Below are 17,275 nucleotides of genomic sequence, written 5' to 3'. Positions count from 1 at the left end.
ATTTTTCATGAAGTTTTTTGTAATTTTCTCCCATTTTTGGTCAAAAATCTTCTTCTCTGAAACCACAAGTCCGATTGATTTGAAACTTGGTATGGAAGTGCATAGGAGTGACCTTTCCCAAATTTTGGCAAATCGTGGTGAAATTTGCATATTTTTAGTTTACAAGTCCATAGACTCCCATGTATAAGGCAGATCTCCATAGACTCCCATGTATAAGGCCACGAAAAATAAAAATTTAGTTTCTCATCGTATTCATATTGCAAAAAGATGCAGTGACACAGTTTTTAGTCCCCACGGATGAAGTCCAGTGGGCTTATAGATTGGGTCATGTCCATCTGTTCGTCCATCCGTGAGTCCATCCGTTCAAGCAGATATCTCGAATATTTTGACAAAATGTCACGTGACCTTGATGACCTTTGACCTCAAATATACATATTTGTCCATAACTCAGTAACCACAAGTGCTACCACCCTTCATATATGGTATGATGGGACACCTTATGACGCCACTTATTGTACCTCATTAATTATGCACATATCTAATTTTGAGCGAGCCAATAGAGCTAGAGGTCTGATTTTTGGTATATAGGGATAACTTAGCAATACAATTTTTTTGACAAAATGTCACGTGACCTCGGTGACCTTTGACCTCAAATATACATATTTGTCCATAACTCAGTAACCACAAGTGCTACACCCTTCATATTTGGTATGATTGGACACCTTATGACAACACATACTGTACCTCATTAATTATGCACATATCTCATTCTGAGCAAGCCAATAGAGCTGGATGTCTGATTTTTTGCTCACGTGTTTACACACGTGAGCATATGTCGCAGCGATGTCTGTCTGTCTGTCTGTCTGTCTGTCTGTCCGTGTGTCTGTCTGTCTGTCTGTCTGTCTGTCTGTCTGTCTGTCTGTCTGTGAACACGATATCTCACGAACGGCTGAAAGGATTTCAATGGATTGAATGCAAAGATTACATTGTCAATTGCATTCACCACTTAAAGTTTGATTGCTGGTCCAATATCTCAAAACGGCTTATCAGATCAGAATCAAATCTGGTACATAGATTCAGTTAGCAAATGGCAAGAACTGATTAGTTTTTGGTGGGTCTGGCTTGCATACTTTTTGCTCATTTGCATAATTAATGATTTTAGGGATATATACCGGGATCTGAATTAACTTGATTGTAGTTGTTGAAACTTGCTATATACATCAAAGATACTGTGATATAATATTATTGAAAATCAAAACACATTTTTACTTCAGCCAATTCCTAATTTGCATATTAAATGAATTTTCATAATTAGGGATATTTATCTGAATTGACTTGATCAAAATTGATGAAACTTGCTATGTACATTAAAGACACTATAATACAATATTATTGAAAGTCATTAAGCATTTTCTCTTCAGCCAATTCCTAATTTGCATATTAAATGAACTTTCCTAATTAGAGATATATATCTGAATCAACTTGACCAAAGTTGACAAAATTTGCTACATATATTGCAGATACCATGATACAACATTGTTGAAAATCATTAAGCATTTTTACTTAAGCCAATTCCTAATTTACATATTTAATGACCTTTGCTTATTAGGGATATATACTGGATTTACTTGATCAAAGTTGGCAAAACATGCTATGTACATTGATGATTATACCAGGTTAAAACAATATCAAAAGTCATTTCACATTTTCATGTCAGCTAATTTATAACTTGCATGTCTAATGAGCTTTCACAGCTCAGCATATATGGCTTGAAGGACTTGGCCAACGGAAATTACACTTGCCATATAAAGTGGTGATGCAATGACAGCAGTAAAGAACTTTGATATTTTTATTTCAGCTAATTACATATTTGTATACTTCATGACCTAACCGGCGGTGATTATTGTTCATTACGTTGATCATAATACTTTCAATGAAGTTGCAAACATGTGGCAAAGGTTAAAATTTACACATAACTGCAATATATCAGTGTTCATTCTAGGATTTAAAAACTGTGGGCCCCAAATCCTGTCCAAACGGGGCCATTTTAGAAAATAGGGGCCATCATCACACATGTAAAACCCTTGAATTTTCTGCAGAAAATATATAGTCTATCAAGTCAAGAAAAGGAGAATACTGGAGATCGGGCCCCCGTAACCAATCAGCCTACTGCAAAGTTGTCCCTTGTACGAACGCAACAGGCCCAACAATGGCAACAGCAAACCGTTTGGTTTGATCCATGCCAATTGTTTACGTAACTTATGTGATGAATTATTGATATGTCGGACTTGAACAACTGTACAAATTGCTAAGGACTATGATTTTGACTATGGAAACGATCATGACCAAAGCTTAGCGCACCGGTAGGATTTCTCCGAGAGTGGCCCTCGATTTGCACGCATCGACAATTACTAATACACCGATACAGCACGAGAGTGTAACCCGTACGACCCAAATAAAGTGATCGATACATCAACTTTTAAACATAACTCGTATGTATTAGTAAATTTACGATCATTGCTTCTGGCCAAGGGTTTTTCACAGCGGTGTTGTTCTATGCAAAGACCTGGCTACTCTGGAAAACGAGATGTGTCCAACCTAAAATGTGTTGCTCTTCAAAACGATCATGGATGTTTTCCTTGCAGAGTTCAACGTTTCGTTTGTATAGACGGTAGACGTTGCAAATGCTTCAATCAATTTCAAGCCAAACGTTTCAACCGTTTTTCTTAAACGCTGCCCGATCATCCTTGGTTCATCAACTATACCGGCGTTTAAAATCCGAGTGGCGACTAGCTTTCCAACATTACACAGCGGCCAGTGCCCTTGTTATACATTCATATCATCGGCCATGCCACATGCTGATGGCTCCAATACACCGTTGCCCTACATCACGTCCTTTCTACCCAGCTTCCTATGTACCACCATATATGCTGTAGTTGGTATTTAATTGCAAAGGTTGATGCATGGGCAACTGAATCGTTTTACATGTCACACATCAAACCTAGAAATGGGGGCCATTCGATGATTTGCGCGAATTGCGCAATGGCGCGTCCTAGAATTAACTCTGATATATAGTGAAACACGTGAGCATTTTCAGTTCATATCTGGTTGGTAAAAAAGGATAACTGATTTTTGGTATATAGGGATAACTATAGGAGAGAAATTTTTTGACCAAATGTCAAGTGACCTCGATGACCTTTTACCTAAAATATATGTTTATGTCAATAAATAAGTAACCACAAGTGCTATGTCCTTTGTATTTAGTAGGATGGGAGACCTTATGACAACACACGCTTTACCTCATTAACCATGCACACATCTAATTCTGGCGAGCGAATAGAGCTAGAGGTCTGATTTTTTGGCATATAGTGATTAATTAGCAATATAATTTTTTTCCAAAAATCATGTGACCTCGATGACCTTTGACCTTTATTATACATATATGTGCATATCTCAGTAGCCACAAGTTCTATACCCTCCAATGTTGATAGGATATTAGACCTTAAGATGTCACATCTTGTACCTCATTTATTATGCGCATCTGTATTTCTTGGCTTGCCAATACTGCTAGAGGTCTGATCTTTTTCCCGATTTAGAACCATAACTTGGACATGCCTCATGTGTTTCAAATTGGGAACAACGACAGAGACCTATGTGCTCATAGATCTCAACATATACACTCCAGTGATACTTCTTAATAACCACATTTCCATGCCCCATCAAGACTAATACTCCTATTACAAGTGGGGACTATGTCATTGTCAATGACTTGTTGAGTTAATGGTTGTATCACAGTATTCGATATTTCTAATTCTGTATTTTTTCCATTTTATATTCTGAATAAATACATTAAACACATTTCACTGTCTCCAGTACATTACATCTTCGGTGAACCTTATACACTTTTATGAATATTTTGAATATATACTTAATTTTGTATGTTTGCTGAATTTTTGGGTTAGTTTTCTCATTTTAAGTAAAAATTCTCTTCTCTTAAACCGCAGGCCCAATTGCTCTCAAATTTTGGTTGGACGTTTGCAAGGGTGTTACCCTTCTAATTTGCTAAAATTACGACAAAATTGGAAAAAATTACTGTTTTGGAGCAATTTATCATTTTTGGTCAAAAAATTATAAAAAAATATTTTCGTTTTAAAGCTGCTGGACAGACAGCTTTTATATTTGGTGGATGTCAATAGTTAGATATGTGGAAATTGCCCTGAAATATACAAATTTCTATTTTTTAAGACAATTTTGTCTTTTTTGGTCAAGAAAACTTGTTCTCAAAATTTCTTGTGTGATAGCTTTGTAATTTGGTAAAAAGTCCTGATGGATGTTATTAGATAAATTTTTTTCTCAAAGTGTCGGGAAACCCCCAAATTTGTATACTTTATTAGGTAATTTTCTCAGTTGTGACCTGAAATGACCTTCACCAACCCGGGATATGTTGTGAGACAGTTTCGAAGGCTGTGAACATAATTTTGTCATATTTTGGATCAATTTGTAGTAAAATTTGTTCCAGAAAACTAAGCTGAGGTTAATTTTTTCATTGCAAATCAATTTTTGCATCTTTTGCATGTAAGACACATACGAACTCATGAGAAATTTGGATCCTGGATAATTCTAGATGGCATAGTCAACCCCACAGTGGAAGGCATTTCACTATCTGTAACTAAGTTAAACTGAAGCCACAGTTTTCAATCCCAGGTTCTGGCATTAGTCGAGTTCTCCTCCCAGTCAAACACTTGGCCAGTACGATGTTTGATTTATATGACATTAATTACACAAACTGATCTCAACCTTTTGCGCACCTTTTGCTAATCATGCAAACAGAGTTTGTACAAACGTTTGATTGACGGTCGGTTCAAATTGCCAACGGTCATTGATTCCCCACCACCAACGCTCGAATTTCCTAAAAAATTGTCATCCAGTCGCGTTAGAGTTTCATCGGCAGCAGCTTCGCGCTGACTGCTTGGCAGTCTGTCTACGTTTTTGCGGCCAGAAAAAACTAAAAAGTGGCATTTTCTAGAGCGTGTGCCCGCGTGTTGCCTGTTTAGTGTCCACTTACACAATGAATGGCGCCTAGTTTCAGGCCCTTTTAAGGTAAGGCTCTGCCTTTAAGTGCTGTTTACAATCGAATGATAGCACTTGTAGCATTAAATAAAAAATCCTCAAGGTTGTAAATACATTTCCTGCCCTCTGGCCATTGTAGCTCTTTATGTAAACATGGTCAATACCAAGGGGTGGAACATTTGATATTCAGTAGGGGGTACGGTCTAGAAGATTGATGAAGTAGCATTACTTTTTTACCAAATCCTTTGTACATTTTTTCCCCACTCCCACCTTTTCTTTTTGTCAAGCCTTCTCTAGCTGATTTTTTTGGTCGACATTTGCTTAATAATTTATATTTAGGATCTGCTTGTCCCATTGCCATAGAGCTGATATGCATGTTCCTGAAGATAACCTCCAGTACCAAAGTTGCAGACCTTATTTGCTTTTGTCATTCTTGTTTTTCTGGTTGAAATATTTCTTGAATGGACCAATTTAAACCAAATGTGAGCACATAGTGTCCTCAGTGGTATTTTTGTAGTGCAGGTGCTGGAAATGGTTAAAAAATTGCTTCTTCCTGCATTTTTTTCTCACTCAACATCGATTGACATACCAGTATGCAGCTAGACCAACAGCTTTTGAAACAACTTCCTAGCACAACCACTGTACTGGCAGTCTGATGGAATTCAGATCAGCGCTAGGCATTTGTATGTGAATAAAGTGCCTGTAATCAGATAAGAAAGAACTCTATATAAATGTTATTCAACATCCTGGCATCAGTTGTTTTTCAATACGTACAGTATGTAAAATATTGGTGTATTTTGTATCTTCTCCCCAGGAATACCAGGCTTTGATAGTATTTCAGTCACATAACAGCTATAACAAGATATTTTTGGCATGTTCAGAAATCAACTCATTTCTTACAGTCTTCATACCGGTATATACTCTTTCTTATTTGTCTTAGATGCCTTTGATTTCTAAAGATGCTACCATACTTTTAATTCGCTAATATTTATTTCATATGATCTAGTCCTTTTACAAATGTGATGAGGTTCTCTGATGTCAGAATAGCCAAGACAGTATGTGCATTTCTCAATAGTGGAAGAGGAGGTACCATTTATTTTGGAATTCAATTGGATAATCAGGTACAAGGTATCAAGGTGACCAGGAATGAGGTAAGTTAAGCGAAGGAAAAATCTAACTTTTATATCTTGCCTCAGAAGTGTGTCATGTTTTTATGTATGTCTTATGTATGGGTTTGTTATGTGTTTGTTGTATTTACAGCAAAATATGATATTCAAAAAGAGGATTATCATATCAGGTTTTGTGTGTATTTATATTCAATGACTGTGTATTTCCTACTTATCAAAGGCCTAGCTGGCAATACAGACTCTCAGGTTTAAACTTTGCTTGAATTGACCCACAATTGACCATTAGACTTTACAGGAGGTTTTGACTGTAGTTTTGTTCTTTTGTGTTCTTTGAGTAGCCAATTAGTATTCATTTTCATTATTCTGTTGTATATTTTTACTTTGATTTATTATCAGCGTGACCAAGTCCGTTTAAGTATAGATAGGATAATGGGTAGAATGATACCAGCTGTGACTTACAACAAGTATTCCATTGTCTTTGCTCCTGTTATCACTGTGGACAGTCGTAATTGGTGAGTTCACTGTATATTTATATGCAGAAGTTGCCTTGGATGACCTACACATATTTAAACACTTTCACGAAGTGATTAATTTTTAGCTCCCATATAATATGCATATGTATATATGCAAATGGGAGGTATTCGTATAAGGTGGAAAAATGTCGTCTGTATGTATGTATGTATGTATGTATGTATGTATGTATGTATGTATGTATGTATGTATGTATGTATGTATGTCCGTCCACATCAAAAACTCCTAAACCGTAGCACCTACTGTCTTAGTATTTGGTGTACAGGTGCACCTAGGGGTGGAGATGTGAATTTGTTCAAATGAACATGTCAGTGCCAAAAATATGCAAATGAGGGAAAAAAAGGAAAAATCCTGCAAATGGCTAAAACTCAGTAAGCATTGGTCAGATTTGGTTGAAACTTGGTATGCAGATTTTTTTAGGTATTCTAAAGTATGTGTGCAAATATTGGGATGAAATTTGCATGTTTGTATTTTCAGGGTATTTTTTTTCGTTTTAGTCAAAAAATCTTGTTCTCTGAAATCGCTCATCTGATTGCTATGAAACTTCATATTCATGTTCCTCAGAATGACCTCAGTCATGCTTATTTGTAATTTTGGGGCAATTTTCATAATTTTTGATAAAAAAAATTTTTATCCAAAAACTACTGATTTGATAGCTTTGATATTTGGTATACAGGTATCTAAGATTAATCCCAATATCATGTATTGAAAGTATGTTGAAACTGGCAATTTTTTTATTTTGGGGCAATTTTTGCCTTTTTGGTCAAAAAATTTTTCTCCTAAAACTTGTGATCTGGTAGCTTTGATATCCTAGTGTACAGGTTCGTAGGGTTTATGTTAATTTGATATATTTAAAATTAGGATGAAATCTGCAATTTTGTATTTTGGGGGCAATTTTTCTCATTTTGGTCAAAAAATTTGTTTCTCAAAATTTACCAGTCTGATTGCTTTGATATTTAGTAAACAGGTTCTTAGGGGGGTTTTTGTTAATAAGATATATTGAAATTAAGTTGAAATCCGGAATTTTGAATTTTTGGGGCAACTTTGCGAAACTTTCAGTTTTTAACTGGATATCTTTCATTTTGTATTTTTAAGATTTTTTTTTGGTAATTTTATACCTACTGGAACTAAGAGTATATAATGTGGTGATTTAGTAAGCATTTGATATGGTAAACTGTATTTGGTGTTGAAATGCTGTAAAAAAATCCTGGCAGATTTTGAAAAAATTCCAAACAAATAAATAAAAAATTCAGCCAGAGAAGGTTTGATAAAACGAAAAGATGGGAGAGTGGGGAAAAAAGAATGTACAATGGATCGGATGAAAAAGATACTTTAATGTACCTCATCGATCTTCCAGACACCGTCCCTTATCAAATAGTCCACCCCGATGTATTTTTGTGCGCAATTAACCATGCAGCAGGGTTTTACATGACGCGCATTTCTGCGTCCTTTACGCATAAAACCGGACGCAGGACCCCTCAAAAACTAAACCACGCGTCCCTTGGGACGCAGCAATATCTGTTGCTGGTGTACACCTTGCGAAGCTGCTGAACACGTAAAACACATCCCAGTAAACCTTACCGACCCCGTACTTTAACCCTTAAAGTGCCGCGTCGGTTTATAAACCGACACGGCATTCTCGCTCTCGCGCGCCACGTCGGTATATAAACCGACAGTGATTGCGTTCTATGCTTATGCCTAACTTAGCTATGCATTGCCGAACTCAGCCAGAAGGAGGGTATTCCTGACCCTTTGAACCAGTTTAGTACCATATAAGGACTAAAATAATGACATCATGCAGCCTAACAATCGAAAATTCCAGTAATTTATGCGAACTTTCTTCAAAAGAGGTCAGCGGTTTTCATGAATATTTAATCAGGTCTGCAGTTTCACCCGTACGCGGATACGGCCACAGTGCATTGAACGAAACACTGTACGTACGTTTTGAAAGCTTTACCATGCCGTAGACACGGAAGACAACTATATTATGCCAAGCTACTGCCCTCTGGGTGATAGAAATGATAGATTTTACAGTTTTTTTGAGAATATTTTATGGAAAAATGACGCGATTTGGTGACCAAATCGATCGCGATAGTGAACTTCGAACGTATCGGCGGCCAAGATGGCGGCACTGTGTGATGCCTAACTCTCGACATGGAACCCGAGGTTAAGGTTTTCGAAGTCCAAAACATGCAAGATTGAGAAATTTGTAAGGATTCGGTTAAATTGAAGTGTATTTTGTGAATTTTCAAGCGTTTGACTGCCAAAAAGCCCCTTTAAACTGTTGATATTTGACCTCCGGGCCGTCCTGAAGCGAGACGGCCATAACAGTCGACCCGGTTTGTAAATGAAATGTAGTTGTTCTGAACTGTTGACATTGCGAGACATTTCCTACGTGTTACGCATTTTTTTAACTGAAATAAACCGGACATGAAACTTTTTTCTCGATACTTAGTGGTTTCTTTCCATTTTGTGGCGGATTTTGTGGCGTGCTTGTCAAAAAATGTGATCAAACTTGGAGCTATGGCCATTAGATGGTAAAAATGCACGTTTCACATTGTTGAAGCTATCGTGCTATGGGGAGTTGTATGCCATTGTACATTATAGAACCCAAACGTGTAAGGCAAACGTGCATGACTAAACACTGTAAAAGTCTGCACGTTAGACATTTTAGACACGTTAGGTCCGTACACGTTGGGTTTGCACCATACACGATAGGTTTGCATGATTGGCATGATAGAAATTGGAGTCATGTGGAGAACCTAAAATGACGTACACGTTAGACATTTTAGACACGTTAGGTCCGTACACGTTAGGTTTGCACGATACACGATAGGTTTGCACGATTGGCATGATAGATTTTGACTCATGTGGAGAACCTAAAATGACATGCACGTTAGACATTTTAGACACGTTAGGTCTGTACACGTTAGGTTTGCACGATACACGATAGGTTTGCACGATTGGCATGATAGATTTTGACTCATGTTGAGAACCTAAAATGACATGCACGTTAGACATTTTAGACACGTTAGGTCCGTACACGTTAGGTTTGCACGATACACGATAGGTTTGCACGATTGGCATGATAGATTTTGACTCATGTTGAAAACCTAAAATGACATGCACGTTAGACATTTTAGACACGTTAGGTCCGTACATGTTAGGTTTGCACGATACACGATAGGTTTGCACGATTGGCATGATAGATTTTGACTCATGATGAAAACCTAAAATGACATGCACGTTAGACATTTTAGACACGTTAGGTCCGTACACGTTAGGTCTGCACGATACAAGATAGGTTTGCACGATTGGCATGATAGAGTTAGACCTTACCGTGTTTGTAGGCCATCACGTGAATCTTGAGACATATCGTATAACGTGCCGACCTAAGATTTACGGAGCTAACGTGTCTAAAATGTCTAACGTGTATGTCATTTTAGGTTGTCCACGAGTCAAAGTCTATCATGCCAATCGTGCAAACTTATCGTGTATCGTACATATACCTAACGAGTACGTATCTAACGTGTCTAAAATGTCTAACGTGTATGTCATTTTAGGGTCTCCAGATAAGTTGAATGGTACAGTCATGATATACACGTTAGACATTTTAGACACGTTAGGTCCGTACACGTTAGGTTTGCACCATACACGATAGGTTTGCACGATTGGCATGATAGATTTTGACTCATGATGAAAACCTAAAATGACATGCACGTTAGACATTTTAGACACGTTAGGTCCGTACACGTTAGGTTTGCACCATACACGATAGGTTTGCACGATTGGCATGATAGATTTTGACTCATGATGAAACCTAAAATGACATAGGCCTACACGTTAGACATTTTAGACACGTTAGGTCCCTACACGTTAGGTTTGCACGATACACGATAGGTTTGCACGATTGGCATGATAGATTTTGACTCATGATGAAAACCTAAAATGACATACACATTAGACATTTTAGACACGTTAGGTCCGTACAGGTTAGGTCTGCACGATACAAGATAGGTTTGCACGATTGGCATGATAGAGTTAGAGACATATCGTATAACGTGCCGACCTAAGATTTACGGAGCTAACGTGTCTAAAATGTCTAACGTGTATGTCATTTTAGGTTGTCCACGAGTCAAAGTCTATCATGCCAATCGTGCAAACTTATCGTGTATCGTACATATACCTAACGAGTACGTATCTAACGTGTCTAAAATGTCTAACGTGTATGTCATTTTAGGGTCTCCAGATAAGTTGAATGGTACAGTCATGATATACACGTTAGACATTTTAGACACGTTAGGTCCGTACACGTTAGGTTTGCACCATACACGATAGGTTTGCACGATTGGCATGATAGATTTTGACTCATGATGAAAACCTAAAATGACATGCACGTTAGACATTTTAGACACGTTAGGTCCGTACACGTTAGGCGTGCACGATACACGATAGGTTTGCACGATTGGCTTTTTTGGTCATGTTAGTTCCGACCTAACATGTCAAACATGCACTACTAAATGTAAAATGTCTAAAATGAAAAAATCCCGACTTCTGGCCATGGATGCAAACTTGGCGAACGGATTGACTAGTATGTATGGTAGTACGAGTCCGTGACTCGATAGCCACAGATAGTTACACACGCGTACGTGAATTAAACTAATGTAAGTTGGGTCAAACACCAAAATTAATCGATAAAAAGGTTAGTGAAATGTGTTTTTGTCTTCAACTCTTCATTATAGTTATACAGGCGGTTCAAACTATACAGAGTCAGTTGAATATGCCCTATAGTTGTGTGCATGTGTTGCACAATAGTTACCCCTCCATGTACAATATGGAACCTGTTGTCTCTGTGTATGCAATTAATACTAATTGAACACAGTGAAGACCATGGCATTGATAAACTATAAAACATTTTTGTGAAATAAATTGGGACCCCCATATTTTGATGTAGGACTCCCATTTTCTAACACCAGGAGTCCCAGGGACTCTCAAAAGTTAAAAGTGATGTAAAACCCTGATGCAGTGTATTTTAGTTTAAGATGTCAGTTAGGTAAGGATTTGAAAGGGATCGTCAAGTTCACCACAGTTTAATTTTATCTCTTGTTTCATCATCCTTGTGTAATTGGTTACGTTTGTAAGTTGTTCCAGATGTTGATTGCACCAGCTGTTCTGGAAGAAAACCATGTTTACTTTTCCGTGTAGGGTTTCTGAGTTGATGATTGTATGTTGAAATTTCTCCATGTATCTGGTGTATAGGCAAAGTGTAAACATTGGTTGCATGTTATGTATTTCAATCTTTGCCAAATATTGTAAATGAAAAATCAAAACAGTTTACTGTGTACTTGTAAAGATAACATATTTTGTCAATACATAACTGCCTTGCAGATTGATTGTCTTAAAGATTATCACAGGAGTAGAAAAGGAAAAGAAACTAATCAACTAATCAAATTGCTGTAACATATTCACTCTCAGTGCCTGTATAGGTGTATACTTAACTATTTTATCATAACATTCAGCTGTTTGTTATCTCCATGAGCCAAGGCACACTTGGGGTCAATGTCATCACTCTGTGCCAGTCTGTGTATGTCAGTCTGTCTGTATATGTATGTCCATGTTTCATACAATTGTTGACTTGTTTTGATAACTACATTGTATATGGGAGCGAACAGTGATGTTGTTTTATCACATGAACTGGCCCATATCTCCACCTGTGTGACATATACCAGCACAGATAAGAAATCCATATTACCCCTGTTGTACATCATCAACAGGAAGTTTTTTCCTGCAATGGTACTGTTCATACATGCACGTCACGGCATAAACTGATTTGTCGTGATCGATGCTGTACGTGCTCTCATGGCATTTTGACAAAAACGTGACCCGATAAATCCACATATGGAATCATAGAAGGCATGTCCAACGAAAATTTGGAGTCGCTAAAGCTTTAGACAAAAAGTAAGATGAAAACATTGATGACCGAGATGGCTACCGGCGCAGTGACGGCAGTGCCCACTACAAGCGTACCGGTACACTCTGTGTACCATTGATTTGAATCTTTCGGGCTCGCCAAGGTCGTAAACTTGTGATATTTTAAAAGCCACAGCATCTCCAATAATGATAACTACTGTTTTGATCGTGTCGTTGCATTAACTTCATGAATATAATTGTAAATATTCTAAATAACTCAAAATATGGTTATCGGTAGCTGGCGCGATGAAAGCTATGTCTGCCGATGGCAGACTTGCCTTCAGTTCGAAGTTGTACAGCTCCGTGAAAAACACTCGTATACGATGACGTCAAACAGAGAAAAATACCATGGATTATAAATAAATATGCATTCCTGTACGTAGTTTTCTATGGAAATATAGCCTTATAAATATTGAGTTTATAATTATAAATAATATCGATTATAAACATGAATTCCTATGCGGAGTTTTCTATGGAAATATGGCCTTATAAATATTGAGTTACATGCATCAACTGTATCTTTTTCATTATAAGACTATTCAGGACAATTTTTTCAGTGAGTATTGCATTATGACAGAGCATCATAAAAATGCACGAAAGCTCTTGTGACCCACCTAGAAGGTCACGTGATCATATCGACCATATTGGATTTACAAAAGGAATTCAAAAAATGTTGAATGTTTTTGTTATTTTCAATATATTAATGTACATGTATTTCTTTTCAGCGTAACTCTCTAAAAAATACTACATACGTTTTAAAATAAATTTCAGTACGGGGACACATACTCTAAAACATATTCCACATAAATGAGGTTAATATGCATATTTATTACAAGTTCATCTTCAAACAAAACGTTTCGCGATCAGTGTCAATTTCACTATCACTGTCCAGAAAAATACATACTCAAGGGCTTCATCGGTGTTAAACTATGCCCGCGTTGCCATTTTTAAATACCCTCCAACAGAAAAAAACAACAACAGATCAATGATCCTTACAAATTACATCGGAGAAATGACTGATGTATGGCGGCATTTGTAGGCGTGAGGAAATACTCAACAAACATGACGTAGATCAGACAAAGCCAATGTTATAGAAAGCATGTAAATGCGTACATTCTTGGTGCGTTTACGTGCCTCCCGCAGTCTGCCCGTTGGTGCAGAATGCAACCTCCCGCGGTGAAAGTGTTAATCACGAACATCTTCTCAGTGACTCTAGATACCAGATAGACTAAGGGTGTCATTATAATTGTTGATATTATGGCCTTCATACCAACTGCTTTCTGCATGGAATCACAAAATTAGGTAAAGTAAATGACATTTAGGTCACTTTTGGTCAAAATGTTTTTCAAATAAAGGTGTTCTGAATGCCCTTTATGTTACTGTGTTTCGATTTACAACCTCAAGGGTAATTTTAAATTGTGTCACCTCTTAACCTGATAATTCTTTTGAAATTTTCATGTCTCATTAGCAATTCAGGGAGGCAGCAAATTGAAGATATGTTTGTTATAGAACTGCACATCAACCCTACATCTGGTATTATCTATACCACACCAGATCCTTCATGCAGGTGTTACTTTCGGAAGGGAATTCAAAATACCGAGGTAATGATAAACAATTTGATTTTCTTTTATGCTTTCATTTATTTTATGCAGAATTTATGTTGCGTAGGTGTACTTAATAAATATTAGTCTCTTGGACTGATATAACTCCGCAATGATACACAATCATAATTTATCATTTCTAGAACATACTATCATGAAATTTTATCCAGCATTTCTTAAAACATAATTACCAGACATGAAACACAGCAAAATCAATAAGATGATTGTCCCTGTGAATCTGATAAGAATAACAAAAAAGTTTCTTGTTGTCAAAAAATTTGTAATAGTTCTCTTTTTCTGGTTGAAGGTGTTCTGCACTATTAATCATTCATTTTCATGATATGTCAAAAAGTTGATAACATGATTTACTGTCATTTTGCATTGTGCAACTAATTGCAGTTTGTTGGGTGTTATATGACAATGACATAAGCAAGGCATATTTCATACTTTCAAACTATGCAGAAATAAGGCTTATTATGATGATGTGATTGTATAAACTAATGATTTTAGACTTTTCCTCCAACAAAGTCTTGTGTCATCCATTTAAGAACTTGTAACTCTTTTCTGTATAAAGTTGACATTGTTGCTAGTAATATTTCCAACAGTGTTACTGCTGTATGATAAAGAGGTCTCCGTTTAGAGTAGTACCACATACACAAGCTAGGGTAGTAGGCAAGAAAGGTAATTGCATTTGTTTGAACTTGTCATTTTCTGATTGTAGGTTAGTCATCAAGAAATTCATGAGATGATACTTATTGAAGAGGAAGCTCAATTCAAAGCAGAAATCGAGAGGTAAGTCCTGCAGCATAAAGACACTTGATTAAACTTCTTCCAGATTTTATAAGCAAATACGAATTGCAAATCGTCGTAGGCTGACTTTCACTTCACATAGATTTTTTCCTGTAACAGTTCGTTGCCACTCTAAATTTAGAGTTCGTTTGCGCAATCGCAAATTGGATGACCTCGGTGAACTTTGATATGCGCATGCGTATTCAATCCCTGAATGCATCAAACAGATTACAGTGGAAATCTTTGTACGTACGTGTTGCCTACGTTATCTGACGCGGAAATGGACGATGACCGGCCACAGTGCAGCCAGGTAACGCATTACAGTCAACTCGCACCTTTCCATACCCGCCCGCAACCAACTTGCCAATTCCAACTCGTCCGATACCAAGTCGCCCGATTCCAACTTGCCCGATGCCAAGTTGCTCGTTGTTTGAGATGTAATTGTAGATTCCATGTACGCAAACCCGATGGCACATATTTCAAGCCCTAGCCGCACCTATGGTTCTCAATGTTAGAAATATGTGTTGTAGGCTGTTTTAAGAAATAAAACTTTTTTTTACGTACCAAGTACTCATAAAAATTGCAAAATAGTATCGGGCGAGTTGGCATCGGGCGAGTCGGTATCGGGTGAGTTGGAATCGGACGAGTTGGAATCGGGCGAGTTGGTTCTGGGTGGGTTGGAAAAGGTGCGAGTTGACTGGTACCCTGTAATAATGCCTTGACTGATCGCTTAGCGAAGGTAAATAGGTGTTTACACACCAATTTCAAGCTGATTTAGACCTCAATGTTCGCTTTGCCGTACATTTTCGTCCGTGTTCATAACTGAGCGCCCATTCATTGGTAAATTCCTGGGGACAATTCATTGGTATTATCACTGTATGTACTATAATGATGAAGTTCCGGAATGCGAATTAAGTTGAACTTGAAGGCGACATACAAAGTAACTGATTTCACTCCGTGCCGAATGTGTCTAGGTCGGTTCTTAATGTGTGACATACACGTGTCTGACTAACAGCAGTGTATCTGTATTAAAACCTGCATCTCGAGCATGCTGAAGCTTAATATATTTACGATGTGGTTTAACTTTATAAGGGACAGTGGAAAGTACGAAGTCAATGTCAACCCCTATCCATGTACTACCCTAGTGTGGGGTATTTGGAAATAATCTTATGAAGTTTGTCAAAAGCCTCAACTCCTGGAAAGACAACTTGGAAACATTCAGTCATAAACATAGCTCTTTATCAAAAGCTGCACTTCCAAAGTCTTTGGGCCATCCAAAGTTGGGCGATTATCAATTTCGCTGGCTTGACTAGGCTCAACGAATACAATTTGGAAGGGTAACCGATTTTCAAAAATGTCCCCCAACATCCCCCGTCAACGTAGCTCAATGAAACTGCCATCCTTTGTTCATCTATATCTATCAATTGAATAACTTGAATGACATTGCTCACAACACATAAGTATGCGAAAATGGGACATTTTTGCAGGTGCTTGACCTGTCACTGCCGATACTGAAAACATTGAGGTCACGATTGCACTACGTCAAACAGAAAGCTCGAAAAGTTGGCAAATTACGACTTATCATGCTCTCTTGCTGCCATGATGTTGTAGTGAGGTTAGTCACGAGGTTAACCACGACCGAATTTTTCCTAACTTGGCCTTGCATAGCGTTAAAACAAAGGCCGAAATTAGCTGATGTCCCAAACCAGACACGAAGACTTCGAAGTCAGTGACATAATTGAGTTGAGATCTGGGCATGCGCAGTAGTTCAAAACGAACCTCCAAATTAAGAGTGCCAACGAACTGTGTAATAACCTTGGTTTCAGAACCATTGGTGAAAAATGCCAAGTTGTTTCTCTCCTCTGAAAAAATACTATCTTTTTGTTTCTTTTACAGTTTGGGCAATGAAATAATGAAGATAAAGCAACCAAATGGAAGATAAAATAATGTTAGAGGCTTATTTTGTTTTCCACGTACACAGATGTAATTTTTATATCTTGAATGAACATTAGAGACGGCTTTGTCTTCATCAGCCTTATAGCCCTGACTGAGAGAAAAACTTTTGAAAGTGACATTCATGACCATGTAAATGTAAAAAATACTTTTATATTAAAGTTTATTATAGCGTATATATTTTCTCTGTACATTTTCTCTTTGAAAGGTAAACAACCCTCTCATAGCTTTAAT

General features: G+C 37.4%; 1 protein-coding gene across 3 annotated transcripts in view; it reads left to right on the top strand.

The window, feature by feature from the left end:
- Positions 1-17,167, top strand: part of LOC139144106 (uncharacterized) — a 54,098-nt gene extending 36,931 nt beyond the window's left edge. For all 3 annotated transcript variants that reach the window (XM_070714776.1, XM_070714777.1, XM_070714775.1), the window contains 5 exons: positions 6,077-6,221; positions 6,594-6,709; positions 14,167-14,299; positions 15,021-15,091; positions 16,985-17,167. In XM_070714776.1, coding sequence (XP_070570877.1) covers positions 6,077-6,221; positions 6,594-6,709; positions 14,167-14,299; positions 15,021-15,091; positions 16,985-17,030 — 511 coding nt within the window. In that variant the 3' untranslated portion in view covers positions 17,031-17,167. The remainder of the gene's footprint in view (positions 1-6,076; positions 6,222-6,593; positions 6,710-14,166; positions 14,300-15,020; positions 15,092-16,984) is intronic.
- The last annotated feature ends 108 nt before the right edge of the window (positions 17,168-17,275 follow it).

The sequence above is a fragment of the Ptychodera flava genome, chromosome 11, assembly GCF_041260155.1.
Source record: "Ptychodera flava strain L36383 chromosome 11, AS_Pfla_20210202, whole genome shotgun sequence".
NCBI classification, from domain to species: Eukaryota; Metazoa; Hemichordata; class Enteropneusta; family Ptychoderidae; genus Ptychodera; species Ptychodera flava.
Note: the sequence above shows the minus strand (reverse complement) of the source record. Positions and strands in the feature narration are given on the sequence as shown.